At 36.3% G+C, this 23706-nt stretch overlaps 2 protein-coding genes and 1 long non-coding RNA gene across 8 annotated transcripts; 1 reads left to right on the forward strand and 2 right to left on the reverse strand.

Annotated features, from left to right (window-relative positions):
• The first annotated feature begins 773 nt into the window (after positions 1 to 773).
• LOC147508204 (factor of DNA methylation 5-like) lies at positions 774 to 6346 on the forward strand. 3 transcript variants are annotated; one of them, XM_086600774.1, is made up of 7 exons: positions 774 to 974; positions 1488 to 2411; positions 2498 to 2691; positions 3513 to 3602; positions 3729 to 4016; positions 5361 to 5579; positions 5983 to 6346. In XM_086600774.1, exons 2-7 carry the CDS (start codon positions 1493 to 1495, stop codon positions 6199 to 6201), a joined length of 1929 nt encoding a protein of 642 aa, XP_086456900.1. In that variant the 5' UTR covers positions 774 to 974; positions 1488 to 1492; the 3' UTR covers positions 6202 to 6346. The 3 variants fall into 3 exon arrangements, with proteins under 3 accessions (XP_086456900.1, XP_086456902.1, XP_086456901.1); XM_086600776.1 differs by having other exon boundaries at positions 894 to 912; XM_086600775.1 differs by having other exon boundaries at positions 895 to 912; positions 1459 to 2411.
• A 314-nt stretch (positions 6347 to 6660) lies between these two features.
• On the reverse strand, positions 6661 to 8758 carry LOC147508205 (uncharacterized). The gene is made up of 3 exons (XR_015217957.1): positions 8436 to 8758; positions 7823 to 8169; positions 6661 to 7256 (listed from the first exon to the last, which is right to left on the reverse strand). It is a non-coding gene; the product is annotated as an uncharacterized LOC147508205 (long non-coding RNA).
• Positions 8759 to 9020: 262 nt separating this feature from the next.
• On the reverse strand, positions 9021 to 22626 carry LOC147508206 (DNA-directed RNA polymerase 2, chloroplastic/mitochondrial-like). 4 transcript variants are annotated; one of them, XM_086600780.1, is made up of 20 exons: positions 21176 to 22626; positions 20347 to 20565; positions 20144 to 20277; positions 19984 to 20050; positions 19772 to 19830; positions 19413 to 19530; positions 17937 to 18050; positions 17693 to 17824; positions 17180 to 17596; positions 16170 to 16220; positions 15333 to 15403; positions 14723 to 14807; positions 14161 to 14310; positions 13900 to 13974; positions 12670 to 12759; positions 12473 to 12520; positions 11127 to 11241; positions 10944 to 11047; positions 9964 to 10114; positions 9021 to 9715 (listed from the first exon to the last, which is right to left on the reverse strand). In XM_086600780.1, the coding sequence occupies exons 1-19, from the start codon at positions 22028 to 22030 to the stop codon at positions 10004 to 10006; spliced, it is 3015 nt and encodes a 1004-aa protein (XP_086456906.1). In that variant the 5' UTR covers positions 22031 to 22626; the 3' UTR covers positions 9021 to 9715; positions 9964 to 10003. The 4 variants fall into 4 exon arrangements, with proteins under 4 accessions (XP_086456906.1, XP_086456904.1, XP_086456903.1 ...); XM_086600778.1 differs by having other exon boundaries at positions 9021 to 9666; positions 20144 to 20565; XM_086600777.1 differs by having other exon boundaries at positions 20144 to 20565.
• Between the last annotated feature and the right edge of the window lie 1080 nt (positions 22627 to 23706).

Genomic DNA, 23706 nt, shown 5'->3' on the forward strand with positions numbered 1-23706 from the left:
TGTGAGAATGCCCAATGTGGCGAAGATAATATTGAAGCTACTTGAATAGCAAGGCATTCCCAATCACAATAAAAAAATTGTGATAAACACTACTTAAAATGTAAAATTATATTTGTCGAGACATTTATTCCCCCTGCATATAATACAAATATGTTTCAGGGTTATTAGTTCAATACATTTGCATCAAGTTTCTGATTTTCCATTAATTAGTCTTTGATGTTAGTTTAATGTAGTACGTTGCATCCAATTTCCAATTTCACATTAATTATTCTTTGAGGTTAGTTCAATGCAGTTTCATCCAATTTTCGATTTTATGTTAATTGTTCTTTAAAGTTAGTTCAATACATTTGTATCAAGTTTTCGATTTCTCGTTAATTATTTTTTGAGGTTAGTTCAATGCAGTTACATCAAATTTATAATTTTCCGTTAATTATTCATTTAGGTTAGTTCAGTGCAGTTTCATTCATTTTTCAATGTTTCGTTAATTAGTATATCAGATTAGTTCATTGCATTTGGAAATCTAAAAGGTTATAAGTTTCATTTTCCTTAAATAATAATTCCAGACTTACCTACTGTTTAGGAGAAAATATTCCTAAGCGCGTTGGAGCGAATTTTTTCTCCTACTCTTTCTTCCAATATTTCAATGCAAATCAATGTTATTCAAGTAAAAAATAGTTAGTTGTCAGTAACAGCCCCAAGGCAAATGTCAAACTTGGTCAACCATTAAAGCGACGTAACAAAAGTAGGAACCGTTAGATCAATTATCTTAAATAAAAACGGTGTGATGCGTATCTCGAGAATAAAAACCGTTCACTCTCACTACACTCACTACTATAAATAGTCCTCCACACGCACACACTTTGTTTTCATTTTCTGGCAAACCAAAAAGAGTATAGAGCACACCTCAAAAACGTTTTTTTCTCCACATCTATAAATAAATAATAGTTGTACGCAGCTCAATCTACATTTTCACTGTAAGAAGAAGAAATCTATTACTGTGATTAAATATATATTTTTTTTATTCTTGTTATTGATCTTGTTATTTAGTATGATTATGATGATGAGCAAATGAATGTTAGAAATGATGAATCGGTGAAAAGGAAAATAAGTAGAGATAGAAATAGTTTTGGGGTTGTGAACGAACTTGTGATGTGGATGCTTGTTTTAAGTAGGATTGAGATGGGAAATGATAAACTAGAGCTATGAATTCAATTCAATTGTTGAAACATATATATATCGATGAAAAAACTTGGTGAAGAAGAAGAAGAAGAATAAGTGGGGATTTTGTGTACTATGCTTATGTAAGAATGATATGTCTAAAAAGGTGTTTAAAACTTAAAATACTGGAACATGCACATTTCTTCTTTACTACTTGGTGAGTTATATTTTATAACTTAAAATGTTACGTGACAGTTCATGTGATACGCATTTGTTCTTGTGTTGATGAATTTTCCTCAGCTTGCTCTCTATCTTTTACTCGTTTGCAGGTTCAATGGCGTCCAGTTCAGATGAAGATTCTGAGATAAGTGATTCTGAGATTATCAGCTACAAAGAAAAGATATATGAAGATCTGATAAATGGAAAGGACAAAGTGAAGATTTCAGGTGAACTTTATAGATGCCCATTTTGTTTAGGAAAGAAGAAACAGGCATATGACTACAAGGGCCTTTTGCAACATGCTTCCGGTGTGGGAAAGGGTTCAGCAAACAGAAGCGCAAAACAGAAAGCAAACCACCTTGCTGTAGCAAAATACATGGAAACCTACCTAAATAATAAACCAGATGATACTCATAAGAAAACCAAAGAGCTAGGTCCAATTGAATCTATCCATGAGCCAGCACCTGTTATGAAGCCATCCGAGCAAAATGTTTTATTTGTTTGGCCTTGGACAGGCGTCGTTGTTAATCTGTTGAGCAAGCCTAGGGATAGAGATGCATATTCAATAAAAAAGGAGTTTTCGAGATATAGACCGGTAGGAGTTCATACCATGTGGGATGAACGAGAGCGTACTGGATATGCAATAATTGATTTCAGAGATGACTGGGGAGGATTCAAGGACGCCAATGCATTTGAGAAAGAATTTGAAGCTGATCATCATGGCAAAAAGTACTGGAGCAGAAGAAGAAAGGACCCAGGTTCACGTAAGTATGGATGGTTTGCATGTGCTGATGATTATCAATCTAAAGGAATGATTGGAGAGTATCTCCGAAGGAAGGGAGAACTTAAAACCATCTCTGATATTGTGCAAGAGGCAGCACAAAAAAAGCAAACCATTGTGGCTAACCTAACCAGTGAAATTGATGCTAAGAATGAGGATCTGAATGAATGGGAATGTAAGTACAATGAAAGAAGTAGATCACTTAATAGGGTGATGGAAGAAAAGGAGAAAATACAGCAGACTCACAATGAAGGTGTGTCAAATATACATTATTTTATCTTTAGAGTTAAATTTCTTAATGTACTATTTATTTATGATAGTAAACTCTTTCTCTAACAGAAATCAGGGAGTTGCAGCGTACTGCACGTCAACGTACGCACAGAATTCTTTACGAGAATGAGCGTTGGTCCAAAGAGCTGAAAAGTGACTTGGAGTCACGGAGAAGAGGTATTGAGCGATGGTCCAAGGAACTGAACAAGCGTGAAGCTTTTAACGAGCGCGAAAGAAAAAAACTTGATGAGGAGAAGAATGAGGTAATTCTCTTGTCAAAATCTGGACTATATGTGGCACTGAGTTAAATTCTTTGTTCTTGTGACTGCTTGGTGCATAAACGTCTTAATCATTTTCGGTTTGAGGTTGAAGATAGTTGAGCGTTCTGCCGTTCTCTGACACGTTTTGGAGAACAATGCAGCTGGGTGATGATTTCCTCAATCTCTAAGTCTCAGCATTAACATTGAGAATACAACTGTATATTTATATGTATATTTTGTTTGGCGGCATTTTTAAGTCAACGTTATGTAGGTGTGAGAAGTTGGAAAATGACAAAAATCTATGCTTTTTATTGTCACTGTAACATCATGCTAAGATTTCTAAATGTCCAGTGTGTCTTTCCTGTTACCAACTCATTCTTTAGGTCTTTCGAAGTTGTTTGTTGATTTGACCCTTTGATGAAGCTAAGTTGGTTGTATGCCTTGTCTAGCAAATCGGTGAGTGTATGAACTACTTGAAGCCTTGACTATTTTCATAGTTAGGCTTCATAGACTCTTTTGTTTAGGGTGCATAGTGTTTGTGTCTTTTGAGGAAATATGGTAACTCCTGACGTTTTCCTTGGCCTTTTTGTCCCAATTAACTAACCAAAATCACCGTGAGAAAGTGACCATGATGTCAGAAGCTGCCTTGTTGTTCCCTGTTGACACTTGACATAAAAGTGTATAATAGACCACTGACGTGCAGAATTGGCATGTATTAGGGACTGGTACTGCATGTACACTGTGTTTCACAATTTTCTATGAAACAATATTCAGGCCATGTAAAGAGATACTTGATAGTTGATACTGATGATATTTTCTCTCAGAGTAAAATGAAAAACAATTCCCTGGACATGGCATCTGTGGAGCAAAAAAAGGCTGATGAGGACGTCCTGAGGCTGATTGAAGATCAAAAGGTGCGCTACTGATCTAAAACCTCTACGAGACAACTTTTATTTATAAATATTCGTGTTTTTCATATTTTTAAGCAGATAGTTCCATTCCTCTATTTTTTTAATTCATGTAATCTGTTATATATGCAGAGGGAAAAAGAGGCTGCTCTACATAAGATTCTTCAGTTAGAGAAAAAGTTGGATGCTAAACAGAAATTGGAGTTGGAGATCCAGGAGTTGAGAGGGAATCTGCAGGTGATGAAGCACATGGGAGGGGAGGATGATAACAAGTTGCAAGACGACATGAAAAAGATTGATGAGGAGTTAAAAGATAAAATCGAGGAAATGGATGATTTGGAGGCCATGAATCAAACTCTTCTTATTAAAGAGCGCAAGAGCAATGATGAGCTGCAAGAAGCTCGTAAAGAATTGATTGAAGTACGAACTTACTTTTATATACTTAAATCTGCCATACAAAATATGCTATCTAGTTATCATACTAGTATCTGCCTCAAGTCTTACAGGCTTTGCTATTTTTCAAAAATGGTATATCATGTTAGTTATCTGCCTTATCTTAAAGGGGTGTGGAAGTACTGCATAGTGATCTCTCAGTCTCACTTGATGCAATTCCTACTTCAGGAATTCTTAGTTATTGGGGGAAAAAAAGAATTTCATAATGACGATATGGACATTTTCTCTCATGCTCTATGTGGTACTACAAGAAAACTTTGCAACCACGTGAGCAGGGTTGGTGTTTTTGAATAGTGATGTAGATCACATGTTCTCTGTCTTTCTTTAGAGGTTTAGTGCGCTGAGACCATTGTTTATGCTTTTTGTCAAGTTGTGACTAGGAAACATAAATCCTTTTATGCGATTATAGAAACCTTTATAATTATAGCCTCTGTCAGCATGTCGTTAAATGTCTTCATGTTTCCTTAACTTACCCTTATGCTCTGCTTCTGGCCATGATCCTGCGCCAACGGTTCTCAGTGCTACTTTCCTGGATTTTCAATGCACCCAACATATTAGTGTTCAAACTGGTTATTGATATAGACGCAATATACATAGTATGCAAGTTAGAATTGTGTCCGTCTCTTTCTTAATTGATTGTATCTTTAAATATTTCTGTAATGGGAAATTGTAGATTAAACACTTCTTATATAATGAAAAATTGCAACAGTAGATGCAATACCTTTCTCGGACTTTTGGATATAAGTTCATATATCTTATATTTGTTTAGATGCTTGAAGTGTATATTAAACACATATAATAAAAAATCACAAAACTAGATACTGTTTTAGGATCAATACAATACAAGGAGGAGGAGGAAGCCATAGAAGGACAATTTGGAGAGGAATTTAAAAGTCGCCGTATACTCTTTTTATATTGGATAGCATACTTCTCCTGGATTTTATGAAATGAAGACTGTATACCTTTTCTGTTACAGGTGTTTATACCCCTCAAATCATCTTTGGTCTTTACCATACATGGATAATGCATCCCAGTAGACTTCAATATATCTCCTGTCATGGCTATAGCTTTATACACTCTAAGATACTAACTCTTGGTGTTCGATTTCTAGTCTTACTAATTCATCTTGGTGTTCTTCATATTCTCAATCAGCTAGATATAGGAGCATGTTATCCCTGAAACAAGCCAAACTGTTTTTAAACAGTCCTTTTTAGTTAGCCTTTACTTATATTATCAGATGAAATGTGATTTCTTAACTGCCAAGATTGTGTATACTATTAAACTTATTTGTGATTTCTGTTTGCTCATTAGGGTTTGGTTGTCATCTTAAAATCTCGAACCTTAATTGGAATCAAGAGAATGGGGGAGCTTGATGTCAAACCATTTCAAAATGCTTGCGAGCAAAGGTTTTCAGTTAAAGATGAGGTGAAATTAAAAGCTGTTGAGCTATGTTCATTGTGGCAAGACCACCTCAAAAAACCAGAATGGCATCCTTTTAAAGTTGTGGTTGAAGAAGGGAAAGCTCCTAAAGTATGTTAGATATCCGCCCCTTTCTCTTCTTGTTATAGCAATTTGTTATGCAATGATTCTGCAGTCTTGTGCTCTTATATCTGCATATCATGCATTTCCCACATGCACATACTATTACTTGCCTATATTGGATATCATGCGCTGGTGTACTCATTTATTTTGCTGTCATAGATGTGAACCTTTGATGATTCACTTGAGCTTTTTAGACCAGCTTGTCGTTGTGATAAGACAAATGCAATCTCAACTTGACTGACTCTAATACTTTTCAAGCACTTTAACACCAATGGAAATATTCTGATTCTCAATGGTTATTGTTCATGTTTAATGTGTTTATACATCTCTGTTTGATTCTGGTTAAACTAGTAAGATATTGATATAAATGAACCGTATGTGGGTGGTGTAGGAAATTTTAAATGAGGAGGACGACAAGTTGATTGCTGTCAGGAAAGAGTGGGGCAATGAAGTTTTTCAGGCGATCACTACAGCATTGAAGGAGATAAATGAGTATAACCCTAGCGGAAGATATGTTGTGCCAGAGCTGTGGAGCTTCAAAGAAAACAGGAAAGCCACACTGAAGGAGGTCATCAGCTATATTCTCATGAGTATTAAGCGCAAAAGATGATGAAGCAGATTAGTGTTTGACAAGTACTGTTTCTATCAACTTTCCATTCCTGATACTAGATGGAATAGTGAAGTTACATACAGGGATGAATGACTTTTATATCAATATATATTGTGGTACCAGTACCTTTTTCTTTTACTATAAAGGTTTAGATAGTATAATCCAGTCTTAAATATTAAAACCAATCTGATATGTAATTTGTTTACAAATCGGACTTGCTGCCTTTTTCATTTCTTACTAATGCAAAAAAGTTTGATACAACTAAAGAGAAAACGAAAGGAGGCTTTGGTTGATGACATAACCTAGTGGTCATTTGAATATTAATTTGCAGTCGATGTCTGTCCATTGCATCCTAATGTTCTATTGTCACAAACAATTTTGAAGCAGCATGGATATGGTATAGTGAAGTCATGACAGCGCTAAAGTGCGTGTACATAGCAAGTTAAGTTGTGATTTGACTTGGTGGGAGTGCTTGTATTTGTTATACAAGGTTCTGATTCTGTTTCATATCTGATATTGTCAACGATCTTAGATGGACATGAAATTCATCAAGTTTTACACTCACCAACTCATCAGCTGCAAAATTGGATCTACGCCCGTTTATCCTCAACCAACAAATATACATCTTCACATATAGGGGTAAAAAATAAAGACATTCTCCTTTTGTTTTTCAACTTCTTTCCGCTTCATTTATGTTTGTGTTCATCATAGTTGCTTCCTTGCTTGAGAACATTCTGGATATTCGTTGTCCTAAAAACTGAGGTAGCTGCTCAAGCTGTCGCCATCTCACCAGCTAGATCTTGCCCTTGTGTGTAGTGATTGGCACAGGACGTTGAGACTTCATTTCTTCTGGCCTCTGCGAACAGGTGCGGCCATCGTCAGTTTTTGAACCAGTCTGAGATCCGCCTTAGTATGGTCATGGAAAAGGCCATGCGATAGTGGAACGAGTTGTGTCCTGCATCATTATATCCTCCGAGGAGTCCTCGCTTCGCATCTGAACGGAGATCCAATATCTCCCCTCCATGACACATTGTTGTCTTTGGGCAATGGACCAGCTATACACCAAACAACGAAATTAGACATAGAACCACTACGTCATAATGGTTGCATCTAATCGCTATTGAATACTGTTCACTTACAATGGTAATGCCATCTAGCTTCATGTTATATGAATCGATATTATTACCTCAGTCTACCACTATAATATGAAGATCTAGAGAGGGCAATAGAGAGCCTTATTTTCCCAATTATTTTTAAAACCATGTGCAAACAAAAAACAGTTTATATTTTCAGCTCGGCATAGCTACCCAATATAATGGATATGTAGTTGCTGACTCCAGTTGTGACAAATAATTGGTTAGGTGAACTTCATAGAGTATTAGAGTTTTTCATCTCTTATTAAAGCTAGAACAAAAGTGAATTATGGATTTTAAACGAGTAACAACCATGCACAAGCAATATCTTTGAGTCAACAATCCAAATATATTGGACATTAACTTGGTAGCAATTGTAGAAGCGAGTTATCAGCATCTAGATTCTAAATTGGAAAATCTCCATTGTGCTAGAAGACTATGACTTATTGAAGTAGAAAGGTACTATAGTTGACAAAGAAAACACTCACATTTTTCTGCGTTGAAGAATAAGAGGGCGCTGCGGAGCGCTTTTGAGTAATCATCTTCCTTCGACAAGATAACAGGAAGGCCTATCACCAGTAAAGCAATCAAAATAGCTATAATGGTCCACTGCAAAGCCTTATAACTACAAACAATGCAGCCGAAATATACGTAGTTCTTTTCTTCTTGACTTGTAGTCCTAAGAGCCAACTCTGCTGCGTCTCATACAATCCCCGGTTCATGTGCTGACTTCTCACATCATCATCAGCCACCACAGAGTCGGCATTAATCTCAAAGGAATGCATTGCTCGTTTCTTCATCAAGTACAAACTAGTAGTTCTGGCAGCAGCAACAACTATCTCAAAAGAGATACAAGAAATAAAGAGACTCATCAACAAAATGAATGCATCAATGGTAATACACAGTTTCACCTTTCAAGTAAGACTCGGATATTAACAGAATAAAAAAACACTCAGTTTGATCATAGACCGATGAAAAATTCTATGATCATGATGAGGACTAAATGACGATTAATCAAAAGAACACTAACCCCACAAGTTAAAATACATGTAAGCAAAAGTATAACGAGAAGAAGAAGAATGAGAGAAAGAGAGAGGTAACCTTAAAGTCCTTAACTATGATGAATGAAATCCCACATGTGAAGAAGTTCAGCTCCACTGGTTGCTTTAGTTGTAAGCTTGTTCACGTTCGCTGACAATGCATTTCATAGGAGAAATGAGAGTTAAGCTGAGGAGTTGCTGTGACCCTTGGTTTATATAAAGCTGGGGTACCCTTGGAACTTTGATTTTTTTTTATGGATGATAAAAAACGAAAGGTTTAGCAAGGGAATATTTTCCTATCGTCTGCAAAATAATTGTGACGACATGATCTAACTAAAGCTTTAAGGCTGTCAACCTCCAGCCATGCATTTGAGGAATGTATTTTTTTTCTCTTCTTTTTTCCTGTTTTACTTATTGAGGTACTAGAAAGTAATGCGTCACTAACGCCAACACCAAGAACTAATGAAGACAACTGATGCTGGGGTACACATTTTATCGTGGTTGAAATAATTGAGTATGCTGACCACAAGTCTACAACCACATTCAGAATTCACATTCAGAATTCAATCATGAAGCCGTTGATCACAGGGCGGTGTGGGTCTGCCTTAACCCTCTAAAAGAGTTACTGATCTCATTTAAAACAGACTTTGTCAATCAAAAAAATAATAATAATAATGTTATAAACTAACTTGAATATCAGTCATATTCAAGTCCTATGCATATGCATAGACTTGATTCGATACAAAAAACCACATACGCTACAAGCAAAACATCTCACTAGTGAATAGTTAACTTTGTACATTAACTGTGCCTCATAAATTCAGCTATTCTAGAGAGGCCGCCTGTCTTAGGGATCTTTGAGAAGGTGACGAGGATATTGCATCTCTTCGTCCATACGGCCCACTTGTATTTACACAAATCTTCTCCTGTAGAGACAGTCACCAAACCAGTCCAACAAGGCAAATTACCTTAAGTTATTCTTATATAAGTCTTCTCTCCATGTCTTGAAAACATCTTCTTTTGTTTTGATACAAATGCATGTTGAGCCTACAAAAATTGTGACTGCATCCTCAAGTTTTTGAGATTGCTTGCCTTTAACATTGCCTTTGACTTCGCCACGCATGCAAATGAAAGAATATACGACTTCCATGACCTTTTGTTACACCAAGGATCAAATGGAACTTTTGGTAGTCTGTCTGGAGGCGTGATAGCAACTGAGTACAAGAACAGCAGTCGAGGTGCAAATCAGGAGCAGAAGTATGATGTGGATCCAATTTTTAAGACCAAAGTACCTTGCTCCAAATCAAAGAGGAAAGACTAATAAAAAAACTCCCCCAATAACTGCAAAGAAAAACTGAAGACTCTTAACTACTCAAATTTTCCTTGAAGGTTTATTCAGGCCATTCAAAGAAAATCTTATAACAACAACCCTAGAAATTTCAGATGTATCCAAGTTTTTAAGGGGATGATCTATAAATTTCTCACTTAACAGATCATATCCACAAAAATAGGAATCGACAAAATTACTAGAAGTGAAAAACAACACTGAGTACACTTCCTAGAACAGAGCATTGGACAGATTAACTTACTTTAATAATAATCTCTATAAAGGACGCAGGACACTGCAAATTAGTTGAAGAAATACGGAGACTTCATAACTTCATTCAGATCAAAGTCTCCTCGCTCTGGTAATGGAGGGAAACTCAATGTAGGGAAAGACTGCTGAAAGCTCTCCAACAACTGCATAGAAATTCAGGAAATATAGGACATGATACTACTGTCGTGGAAGCAAAACAAGGTTACATTGTAGTATCTCAGACATGGTCAAAAACTACATAAGAGACAGAATATTTCCAAGAGAAAATTGATTAAAACAAGCGTAAGTGTGGACACAGGCGGGTTATATAAATATGAAGGAATATCAACACAAAACAACAGCAGAAAACAAGTGTAAGTGAGAGCGCAGACGGGTGCATATAGTATGACTAAAATGAATATCATATTAGAACAATAAAGCCATTGAAATAAGCAGACAACACAATAAAATTACAGATTGACCCTAAACTTAGATTAAACGCAAGGAAAACCTTAGTAGGTACAGATTATATTTTTCAAATCGGTTTCGATCAATGACATGACACTTTCATCAGGACATTTATACTTTAATTGCGTTTAAGAAAATATAATAAAATGTTTCTTATTTTCAATCAATAGTTCAGAGAATTGTTAAGAAAAGAGAGTAGAGGATATTTTGACAATTTAATAAAGTTGGGAGAAAAACAAATACTTCAGCCGAAATTTCAACCGATATATCTCATTGGTCAATATCCTCTATTGAAATATCAGATCTCTAGTTTAGGCCAGATGCAAAAATTTTGCACCCCACAACTTTCTGTGGCCAATATTTCATTCCGCTACTGCAAAAACCAAAATGTTTAGTGAAGTTTCAAAAGCGTAGGCAAAACGTGGTATCATTAATGGTGGCCATGCTATCTCTTATAATTACGATTGATTTATGATTTCTCATTTAACAGTGGCTCATTAGTCATGAGTTGAGAAGAATATTTACATTCTCCAATATAGGCCTCTCATAGAGTTCAACAAACTTTTCCCGGAGGATCCTGTTCATTTCATCAACATCACATGCATGCGTCCAATAGGAATCATGAACTCCTGCAGGCAGATAAGCAATAACAGTTAAAATTTTGAATAAGCAATGATCTTGTTAAATGCTGAGAAACGCACTGTAAACCTGCAAAATTCAAGCCCGCTTTCTTGCAAGCAATTGCAGTCATCATCATATGGGAACCATCAAGGGAATGAACAAAGTTTGGAGGAAAGGCTGTTCGTTGCCGCTTAACCATGACCTGCATTTACAAAGACCAATACAGGTTGAGATCATGGGGGATCAAAAAGCTGATTAACATAAAGAAATAACCAGTAAAGGAAACATCAAATGGCCTTTGAATTTTTGGCAAAGCATAAAACCGAAGTTGCCCAAACAAATGTAGAACACAAACCATGAAGGAGAAACTAAGTTAATGCAAACAATATGTTGGGTTGTTGAAAGATGGGGAGAAATAACACCCACCAGCCAAAAGACCAAAACACTATCGGAGCATATATTCACACACAAGCATACAACCAGTGTTTTGAAAATAGCATATGAGCCTCAAGGCGGTCTGCCTTCGTGAGGTTTGAGGCGAACCTCACAGGCGCTTGAGACTTAACGCTACATCACGCACACCATCCAAAAGACCAAAACACAGTCGGAGCATATTCACATGCACAAGCATACAAACAGTGTTTTGAAGAAAACATATAAGCCTCAAGGTGGTCTGCGTCTGTGAGGTTTGAGGTGAGCCTTAGAGGCACTTGAAGCTTAAGCCTACATCATGTGTCAATGTCAAAATAAACTTGATTTTATTTTTATGTATGAAATTGAAATTTTTCCTTATGAATATGGTTATTTCTGTCCTTTTGACATAGACTGGTGGTGGTTGTTTAAAAAAAAAAAAGAAAAATCAAAACTTGTAGAGCGCTTGTATTTAGGAGGATAGAATTTCCTGTTCAGAAAGGGCTAGCTATGCAACTTGTAGCAAGCTTGTCCCCTACTACCTTTGTATGATTTTTTTGGATATTCAATAAAATATATTTTTGTTAAAAAAAAAAGTTTTTAGGATCTTGGTTACTCTGCCGTTGAGGATTAAGCCAGTGTGCTGATCTCTCAAAAGGCTTGAGGCAGTGCGGCAAGCTTCAAGGCGTTTGTCTAAACATTGCATGCTCTACTTATTTCGACTTTCTACACAACCAAACGAGATAGCAACTGAAACTGTCCAAATTGCATGTGGCAAATTACATACCTCCTCTCCAAGATCCTGTTCCAAAATAATAAAATCTGTCTTGTACTTTTAAGTTAATAGAACAGATCGACCAAAACAATCTATAAGCAGAGCACTCTCAGATTCTGGGAACTTTTATGTGAGAATCAAGGATATTATTTTAGTACTGGCATAGTTTATGAATGATGACTCAACGTCTTGGATGTAATCATGTAAAGAAAGCAAAAGGAAGATGATGATGAACAGGACATATTACCTTGTCTGTTTCACGTTGCAGGGTCAAAACCTGGAGAGAAGTTTTTATCTGCAGTAGTAAACACAAACACAACCAATAAGTTGAATATGTTAACAGTAACGAAATGCATTTGTGCAACTCAAATTAAAGAAGAAACAGCAATGATAATTGCAGGACCTCCTTTTTCATACAAATAGCATATTTTTTTAATCACTTACAAGATGCCTTCCCAGTTTTCGGTAAGGTTGCACAACTGGAAGGCCAAGAGGTGTTGTCCACCGCACAGGATGATTTTCCGATGCAATCACCTGTTCAGTTTGAGAATATCAGTTATTAATTACAGGAGTGTCATAGAATAGACAAACACATTAATAGGGACCAATAAGTTTTATAGAGATAAAGAACACTAAGAGTTTGGACCAGATTTGGATGCCAAGAAAGGTGTTGCGCTTTCTATGGGAGTGAAGCAATGGTGACCAAACAAGCCTTAATTTGTGCATAGGGTAGAAAACCAACATTCTACCTATTACAGATTTACAGTGTAACTTTGTATTGCATTGTATCCTCTTCACTAACTGTTGGAGTGCCTATACAAGGCACTCACGTGTAAACTGTAAAAAAAAATTCTATTTGCTTACTACAATTACCCTTTCTCAAAAAAAAAGTAAGTGTCAAAAGGGAGGACTAATGTTTTTTTTATTTTGTCGCACGGGATTATTTATGTAGAATATTCAAATCAGAACCAGGAGCCATATGATACCATAAACCTGACATCACAAATCCCATGACAAAAGAAAGATAGATAAATCTTGGACAGCTTACATTTTTGATGCAAATTGTGCATAGACTAGGAGAAATCAAACTTGATATGAACAAATTAAGTTTACTGAATTATTAGGATACTTTGGTTTCTCCATTATACGGTTTCCAACTTTGCATAGCTGACACGTATGTCAACAAAAATAAATTAGTAGGTAAGGCAATATCACTTCCAGACTGTGCAGTCTAACTGACAGCAATCTATTCACTAAATACCATTATGGATCAATAGATTACACAAATCTTCTAGTCTCCGCGAAGTTTACCATTTGTGCTGAATAATCTCATATTGACAACTTGACAAGAGTCATATAAACAAATATTTGTGTTTAAGAATGAGGTATTAGTTATAGTAATCTCTTTCAATCAGAATTCTCATAACTTGGTACTGAAGTAAGGAAGTGGCAGATCTAGATGACTCCTAAGATAAGGAGGTAGATTGGTAACCCTGTGCTTTGTACAACAATAACATGCAAATATAAAAAAGCAATGCACAGAAAACGCACTAAGGACAGCTAAGATCTCAGCATACTCCATCAATCATTCAATCATGTAACAACAGTGCACCATTGAAAATATATTATGTATCAATACTAAACGAATTTCAAATAACAATGATAAAAGTATACCTTCGCACATTCACCCAGCCAGCTCATAATACCTCGTGCAGCTTGGAACATCTCCCCTAAAGCAGTTAAAGTGACCTGCCAAAGCAACAAACGATACTTTTTAAATTCCAAAGACAATAACATGTGGAAGAGTAATGTTTATGTATCAAACTTTCATTATTGACAGCATACCATTTCATCTAAAACCAAATACTTTGAAAACAAATAACCCAGAGTTCACCCTAAAAGGTAAGAATGCAATTTTCAGTTCAGATTTCTTACTTTTGCTGCATAACAAGCGGAACCAAACAGCTCCGCATCATCTATAACGCCACGTTCTTTTAAACGCTTCTTTATTTGTTCACGAGCACCAATATACGTGACACCATATACTGATGTCATCACTGTCTGCTTCACCAATTTCCTATTCACCTAAAGGTAGATGACAGACGTAAAGCTGATCAGTTCCAAGACATCGCTGGGTACTAACCATTATGAAGTCATGATTAAAAGATTTTGAAAAGTGTAACAGTAATTGTGTAATTCATAGGCTATGTGTGTGAATTTAAATTGCTTGTGACAGCAACAGGGCTCACACGAAAAGCCTCCGTGGATTATACCAGATCTAATTAACCTAACTTAGTCTCCTGAAAAACACATCTTCCACTCAATTTTTTTATTTCGTTTATAGATAATAATAGTCAATTCATTAATTAGTCAAATATGTACAAGAGGTTACAATATGGCTCACGTAGCAAGAAGCTACAAGATGACCGGCCTATACATTTGCCCGATTACAATCGCATTTGTTACTCAATTTTCAAGGACATGAAAGATAAATAACCTGGTTGACTAGAAGTCTGGCACGCAACGCATCCGCATCGTTTGTAGGATCCCTTTTTGCATCTTGCTGCATGATCTCGAGCACTCTGCATTGGCAGACATCATATTCACATAATCACATATGATAGTCTACTGAGATAAACTGATAAACTTAGGCAATTACGATCCTTAGGCTTGATGAACTGAATAATGTCAAGTAAAAATTTGACATATACAAGTTACCCTAATTTGATGATATTTTTTGTATTAACCATCATTAGTTTCATATTAAGATAAAGATCCTTTGCTTCTTATTATTGATGATTAAGATCCTTTGCTGGCAAATCAAATAGTGAAATTTGCTGACAATATACAATTCAAAAGCGTCCCCAAGCTATCGTAGTCTATATAATTTAATCCTTTCGTTGATATTTTGCTTCTCTTCCTTTTCCATAGTCCCCGTGAAGGTGGGAATCGAACCCAAGACCTTGGACCCAAAGTCCCAAGGCTTGACCAGTAGGCCACTGGACACCTTGAATATGGTCAGTTCAAAAAAGACTCTATAGACATAATTTGGAGTTTTGGAGTAGTGCCCCAAAACTCATGCTCTCATATGTTTGCATGAATCATACCTAGCAGCTATTCCAGAGTAGACATCTGCAGGTTTGTCTCCAGCAACCAGATTAACTGCAGTTGCTCCCAACTGTAAATAAATAAATAGATTTATATAAATTAATAAATAAATAACTACTCACAAACAAGATGGGTTCGTACAAACATATAACACATTAGGCAATGCAGGAAAGCAATAGAGATAAAAGTATGACCCGTCAAAAATTCTTCCATCTACACATCCAGACCCACAGACAAAATAGTATAAGTGGGTTGTGGGTTTTTACAAATAACTCCTGGAAACTATGCATTTACGTGAACATATCTCTTTCTGTTTTTTTCGTGCAACCTAAGGAATCAAGGTTTATTAACAAAGCCACGTGTTAGTGTTGGACACAGAAAAAAAGATTCAACAATACTCACCACACAAAATTGCTCAAATTTAATCGATAGCATCTTTGATCTGGCTAAATTCTCACAATTGAAGCACAATATGGCATCTAACAGCAAATTTATGGAAAAAGGACAGGCACCATTACCTAGGGTAGGACTGCTGATACAAATTATAGTATTTCATTTTGATTGGTAAAACTCAAAATATATAAACTGGAAAAACACAAGGTGATAGAAAGTGTTCATTTACACCTAAGACTTGCTACCATGAGGCAATGCATTAAATACAATCTCAATCAACTAACCCTTTTTCGCTAGAACTTTTCTAGAAAAAATATCAGATAGCAGACAGCACAAAGACGTTTTTCTTCATCGCATCAAGAACTAATGAAATTAACTGAACAAATATTCTAGAGATAAATCATTAGCAGAATCAAGCCATAAGGTCTGTAATAGGACATTACTTTATCTCTCCCAAGGGCAGCATAGTGTTGTAAGCCATTACACGAACCATCCTGGAAATTCAACATAAAATTATTCTCATTTAGAAGTTCCATAATTCTAAAATTATACTAATAGATCAAAACAAAACTGATTTTACTCTTAATAACCACATATATGAGAAGAATAATGGTGGATCTCAATTATCATGGACGGTTGAATGATAATGTTAAACACAAACAATATGTAGAATATCATATCTAGTATCCAAATTATCGACCAATTATTTAAGTGATTAATCGGGAAGAATAAATATCAAATTATAAAAGACCACAATTGCAGGATTTGCTTAAGTAATTCAGCTATGATCGAATCTGATCTTTGAGATCCTGATCCAGAAATTAAGTAATGGATCAAACACGAGAGATAAGGGCAAAGGTTCTAAAGAGTTTAATGGAAATTAGCTGTCGCGGATGTTGGGGGATAACTGAAACACCAAAAGAGATCCAGACCCAGTAATATAACAAGAAGAGGTTGGAAAATAGTAAAGGTTCTATAGCGTTTATTGGTGAGCCACTACAACTTAAATTATTATTATTATCAACAAATGACATTTTATTCCAACATACGTATACATCAGTTAAGATAGATAAGAACTTCAAAGACTGTTAGAGAAGATGTGGCGAAGTGGGAAACAACATATTAATACCACCAAGGATAAATTGTGCTCCTGTTTCTTACTCGTCATGCCTAAGAACAAAAAAAAAATCAGATTCTCTAGGGAATGTCACAGCTATTATTAGTTTGGTAAGAAGATTAACCTTTCCATTCTTTGCGAAAATCTAAAATTGCTACACTGAATCTAACCAAACCTAAGACAGAGAAGAGGGAGCATGTTGCATAAGCTGACAAGCTTATACCTTATATTAGTTATACCCATTCTAAAAACTACCATTTTTCAAATTGACCTTCTCCATTGTGGATAGTTTGATGGCATAATTGAACAAAGTGGTGCTATGCAAAATAATAATACCTGATGTACAGGCATATATGAGATGGTAGTTTCTGGCGAAGAACTTCTCAATGCTTCAGAAAGATTGATGCAAGCTGCCAAACATTGAAATGGATCTTCTGCTTCCAACCACCAGCGCTTACCTTCTAGTGGTCTATCCGCTGAGTCAAAAATATCATCCAAATGATTCTCGGTGAATGATACCCGGCCATCATAGGATAACTTGTCTACACCACCAGCATATAAATTTGCTATATGTATCTTCAACCACCGTAAGCCTGATTTTCCAAGAGGGCGTCCCTCTGCAAACTCAAGGGCACCACGACAAAGATCTGATCCAAGATGATTTAAGTATGGGTGCATGGGATATGCACGGCCCCGGAAATCAACGCTGTGAGGGTAGTAGAAACCACTCTCATCCTTCATTTTTCGAGCTACCTGGTCCAGAGTAAGGAAAATTAGTATAACGTTTCTTCTGAGAATCCACTGTGGTAACAGAAACCATTAGACTGGACAGATGACAAAAATTCTTACAGAAAGCTTTAGTTCTATATCACACCGCTGTGAGTGCCTCTCGCTGTTCTCCTTCTTTGCATCTTTAACTTTCCACCTCCAGCGCTTGAGTTCTGCTTCATCTTCGGTGTCTGGTTCAACTGGTAGAGGAACCTGCAACACATATACAGCAGTACATATAATTAAGCCAGCAAAATTCTGGATGAGTTTTGGCAATTTGAAATCAACAATAGTAAACACAAGTTCCTTTACACATTTTACTCACGTCGTCACGGTCAACCAAGTCAGCAAGACGACCTCCGCTAGCCCATATTCTGTCTATGACACCAAGTACTCTCTTATTAATCCTCCATTTGGTATTCCCAAGTGTATTCAATGCCTGGAAATTTTATTTTTGAAAATTGATAGCAAAGAACATATCAAAAATATACTCCGAAACAGAACAATTCGAAAAATACTCTGTGCCAACTGATGAAGTGTTAGGCGCAGGTCAGCCTAAAGCCTAGGCATTTGCCTCACACATGTCCCCTGCCTCTAATACTAAATTCTCATTCTAAATACATGTTTTAATGGTACAGGATAAGATATATAATTATATATAAATAAATAAAAGTCATTTTCATCCATATGACCTAACTAATACACAATCACAACTAAAGAAATAAATATGCATTACGTCCATAAGTCCATCAATTATTACTCATCCAACTATTAAAATATGCAGATGTACAAAACTAAGTTACATTGGCATGGATAAGTTTGTTCATATTTGACACGGATAAGCGTGTTCATATTCAACACGGATACAAAGTGTCAGACACGGCAAAATATTAAAATTTGAGGTATACCACATACTATATGTGTCATTGGTGTGTCCAGCACGAACACATGGATATGTATCCGACACGGATTATTTTTTATTTGTGGCATGTCCATGTAACATAGCTCTAATATCACTCAATTTTGAGAGGAAAAGACACATTATAGTAGGCAGTAAGCAATTCGCCACCGACAGGAGCATGTACACCCACACATAAGCATGCACACACTTGTAACAATACCTAAAGTTAAATACAATACACTAAACATTCTCAAATATTATCGATTGTTAATTTATTAAATCCACGATTCCCTTTTTATGCCCGTTCTATCAATCACGCAGCACCAATTTCAAACACTCGCATTCCTTATATATAAGAAACCCTTTAAGGCCCATCCATATCATCATGTGTCATTCCCGATACTCATTAAATTTCTTAATTATACTAGTAAACCACAGGGTGGTATGGACCAACTGTCTATTTCAGTTAAGTTACGATAGAGAAGATGTTTTGAACGAAACAAATTTTAGTATGAACCGCGAAACAATTGCAGAGATTGGTGGAAAGAGAATCTGGAATTTGGAGATTTGTGGAGAGAGGAAAATGCGAGAGAGATATGAAAATGATTTGATAGTTTTTGAGAGAGATTAAAGAGATTTTTTAGAGATCGAGATTTTTCTTTTCTTTCTTTTAGTTTTCTGACTTTTCTCAGACAGGCGGACAGTCAAATAATTTATGCCAAGAGAACTCCCTAACGGTCGGTTGGATTACTCGATTCCATCAATATGCCCAAAATTGACCACGATAAAAGTGGCCTTGTATCAATGGACATAAATGACAGCATACAGAATCAGACGATTACCTCGTCACTAAAACATGAGAGACAAACCTTAAAAACTACATAAAGATAGCTTACAAACCTCAAAAACTGGTTCCAATTGTTTCTTTGGTGTCCACTTAAGGGCTTGACGTTGTTGCTTTGCTCCATGTGTCCGCATGACATAAGATGGTAGAAACAGATATCCACCTTTTTCATAACTGACAAAAAATTAGAAGTAATTTATATCAGTACCACACCAAATATTCTATAATCTTCATGTGTATCAAGTAGAGTGGGGACTGCACCCTAAAGGTTAGAGCAAACCCACAATGACTAGAAAGTCACGTTTGGTCACCTACTCTTTTCTCACTAATCATCTCCTTGAGAAATCAGAACTTCAAATAACAAACAAACAGAAAAGTACGAGAAACTGGAAAAGTAGTACAGGATATACCATACCCAGTCCAGTTGATTGGCGGCACCAACATTGGCATATATGGGATCACCATGTGCCTCGCCTGTTAGATAAACATTATAGTTTGAGATCCAAGCGCCAAAGATTACAATATTTTTAAATGAAAACTATGAATATACCTATGGTGCAAAACTTCAACAGACAGTCATGAAATATAATCTCTAGTCTCTATGAAAGGGCAATGATTTGCACTTACAGTTTTTTCTAACCCTTGTCGAACTAGTGGATCACACTCAATAACACCAAATCTTCTGCTGGATTTCCTGTAACCAAAAGGCTCCCGGCTTAGAATGGCAGTATAATCAAAAGACAACTAACACATTGCAGTCTAATGAGAGAGGAGGAAAAACTCGTACTGGCCGTCTTTCGAGACAGTTTTGAGAGAGTGTGAAAATGCAGGTCGAATGTCAGGTGGAGTATCTGCTATTTGATCAACAGGAGGTTGTATATAGGCTGTTTGCAACAATAACTCAATCAGGCGGCTTCCAACCTGAAACATACATGCATGTAACTGATTGAGTCCTGTAGCAACCATATGAGAGAGAGAGAGAGAAGAAACCTTTGCTTGAGCGGCCTGGCCCCATGGCTTTAAGTCATCCTGCCGCCTCACAATCTGCCTAACTTGATGCAGCTTTTGTTTTTTCATCAAAGTAGTAACTCTTTTCCTTAATTTTTCTTGTTCTTTGGCTACAGCATCTGCATCTGTGTCACCTTCTTCCACTTTCTTATCTTTATCTTTCTTTTTCTTTGTCTTCTCCAAAAATCTATATATCCTAACCTGATCAAGTCCAGAGTCATACAATTCAATACTATTGGGAAAGTGCCAAACTAGTGCTAAGACCAGGATGCAAGAAAAAACTACCCAAATGATGATAGCTTACCCTAACAAATTTGTTTATGTAGGTATTTTAAACCAATATCAGTCACTGAGGGGCCTTGTTTAGTTTAGGACATAACTGAGGGGAACGTTCTAATTTCCAAGATGAGGGCACATTTCAATTTAATGGGCCAATAACCTCCAAAGCACTGCCTTACAGCCCAACAAAAGGTTTATTTCCTATGTTACATGGACACGCCATATATTGAAAATAATTCATGCCGGATATGTATCCAGGTGTCCATGTCTGACACACCACGGGCACTTATTGTATGTAATACACCTCAATTTTTTATATTTTGTGGTGTCAGACACTTCGTATTCAACACACTTCAATGTAACTTAGTTTATTTCCCACCTTGATAACCAAAAGCACTACAGTTCATTTGTTACAAGAGAAACTTGTGAAACCAAAAACATGGATTATACCAAAACTATCAACCATACAATAACAGTTCTACTTTAGGATTGTCAAAAAACGTAACAGAATTCAAAACCAAATATCACTGACCTCTTGCTCAATGGCTTCACCAACCTGGAGAGAAGCCTGAACCACTCTAGCACAACCATGCTCCCCTCCAGTCATCAACAACCCCATCAACTTATGCATTGTAATAAGCGCCATCATATCCGCCGGTAACAGATCAAATTGTGGAGCATAAGCAGCTCTATTCTTCCCTTGCTTACACAAATCTTGTTCTTCAACAATCTTATCCTTGAAAGGCTCGAACCAACCAAGGAACAACGACTTCATATATGGTAAATTCGGTGCCAATTTATGCTCACACATATCGGACAAAAGCTCTTTATATTCCTTCGCAGCTTGTGCCCACGCTTCCGTCTCAATTTTCACTTGCCTCCTTCTCAACATATGGTATTTTGTGTGTCCCATTCCTCCCACCATTTTTGGTTTTGGATATTTCTTCTTCTCCCCTTTATTCATTTCTTTCAATAATCCCTGAACCTCCTCCAATACATCCTCTTCGCTATCATTCACTACCGCTTCCGCCACACTAGCATAACCCCTCGAAGTAAAATTCAAACCAATTGGGCTTCTAAAACAATCTTTCACAACACTTTCTTCTTTATTCCACAATAACTCACCATTTCGACACAAGCCCATCTCTAAAAATCCAAAATTTCCACTCTTTGTAAGCTCAAATGGTTTAAATTTCGTCTCAACAAAGGAATTTACCGAGAATTTAGCGAATTTTCTCGCAGAAACTAGTTGTTTAGCAAATGTTCGCCACATATCGATGGGTGTTTGGTTAAAAATAAATATTTGAGATGGTTTATAAAATGAAGGAAAGGAATCAAACTTGTTGTTGAGATTTGTAGAAAAAAAGACAGGTTTACTACTGAACATTCAATTTATAGAAATATTCATAGCTTTAAAACAATAATGGAAATGAGATTGAACCTTAAATGAGGAGTGAAGAAGAAGAAGAACGTTTGTAGGCTAGACCTTAAACCCTAAACCTTTAAGTGTGAGAAAAACACGTGCGAGAGAGAGCGTGGGCGAACAAACTGGAAATTAAATTGACCCGTTAAATCTGGATACCCGAATTCAAATTGAGTGGTTACGTGGGTTTACTCGGGCATGTGACTATGTGGTTGGCTAAAAATGTGGTCCAATGGCGACCACCACCATCCATTGTGTTGGGCAGACTCCGGAAACAAAAGATTTAGGGTCCACACCCCCAAATTGTGTTGGGCACTACACACTATCTTGTACACCAAAAAAACCCAATTTGAAATAAAACCGGTTAGAACTAGTTTCCTTCTTCTCCTCCAGCCACTATGCCAGGAAAACTTTTAGAAATTGCATACTCTTGAAACATCTTCTCTTCCATGAGGCATATTCTTATCTAAGATAAGATGACATCTCCATATCTACAAGTATTGATCTGAAACTCAACTATAAACAACTATTTCTTTAAAAAAAAAATGATATAGAATCTCAATTATTTACGTCAAATCAAAGTTATTATAGCACATGCTATTTGCGTATGAGAAAATAGACTTGAGAGTTTTGAAAATTGGAAGGAGGAGGGGAATGCAAAGAAGTTGAATCTTTTAGGGTGAAGGACAATAAAAAGTTGTAATAGGTTGTATTGATGTAGTTGGGGAGGTGCCCAACACAAAACATGCTTTTTAAGTAAATGACAAATTTGTAATAATTTTTTTTTAGAGTCTGCCCAACACAAAATGGAAAGTGTCTGTAGCGAGTACTAAGATTTATTACAAGTTTGTCATTGACCTAAAAAACATATTTTGTGTTGGGCACCCCCTTAACTACATCAAATTAACCTGTTGCAACCTCTTTTATCAAACCGACTCACAAAGCCAGATTGGGCCTTATGAACCCCTACAAGGCACATGTTCACCTTTTGGAAACTAAATGTTTCTATTCGGCAAATAAGTGCTATTTTGATCAAATTATGGTTATTTGATAATCCAAAACAAAAACAAATAAAACCAAACGGCTAAATTGTGCCTTATGAAATCATCAACTAAAGCGCAAGTCGGACTTTTGGGACCAAAATGATTTTGTTCGGCAAATGTATGTCACCTGTTTTTTATCCAATAAACTAGTGTAGGCCGTTTGGTACTAAAAAAAAAGGTTAAATGGCAAATTTACCATCACTGTCGGTTGGCTTAACTGTGCCTTATGAAACAACTTCAATTGACATGATTGGGCCTTACAAAACAATTTCGATTGGCAGGATTGCACCTTATAAAACAACGTACTTCATTTGGCGTGCCTGAGCCTTTTGGAACAAAAAAAAAATCAAGTGTTTATATGTAACAAATAAACTCATAAACAACCTGCACTCAGAACTCAAACACTCATAAATCATTTCCAACATAATCAAACATCTTGCACTTATAACTCAAACACTCGTAAATCATTTCCAACATAATCAAACATCCACAACAAAAATCAAAACAACAAATTCCATTACAAAACCAGTCACATACATTGTTTGAAACTTTACAATTTCATCAAATAAATAAAGTTGTTTAAAATTTTACAACTTC

Source organism: Coptis chinensis, chromosome 3, assembly GCF_015680905.1.
Source record: "Coptis chinensis isolate HL-2020 chromosome 3, ASM1568090v1, whole genome shotgun sequence".
Lineage (NCBI taxonomy): Eukaryota > Viridiplantae > Streptophyta > Magnoliopsida > Ranunculales > Ranunculaceae > Coptis > Coptis chinensis.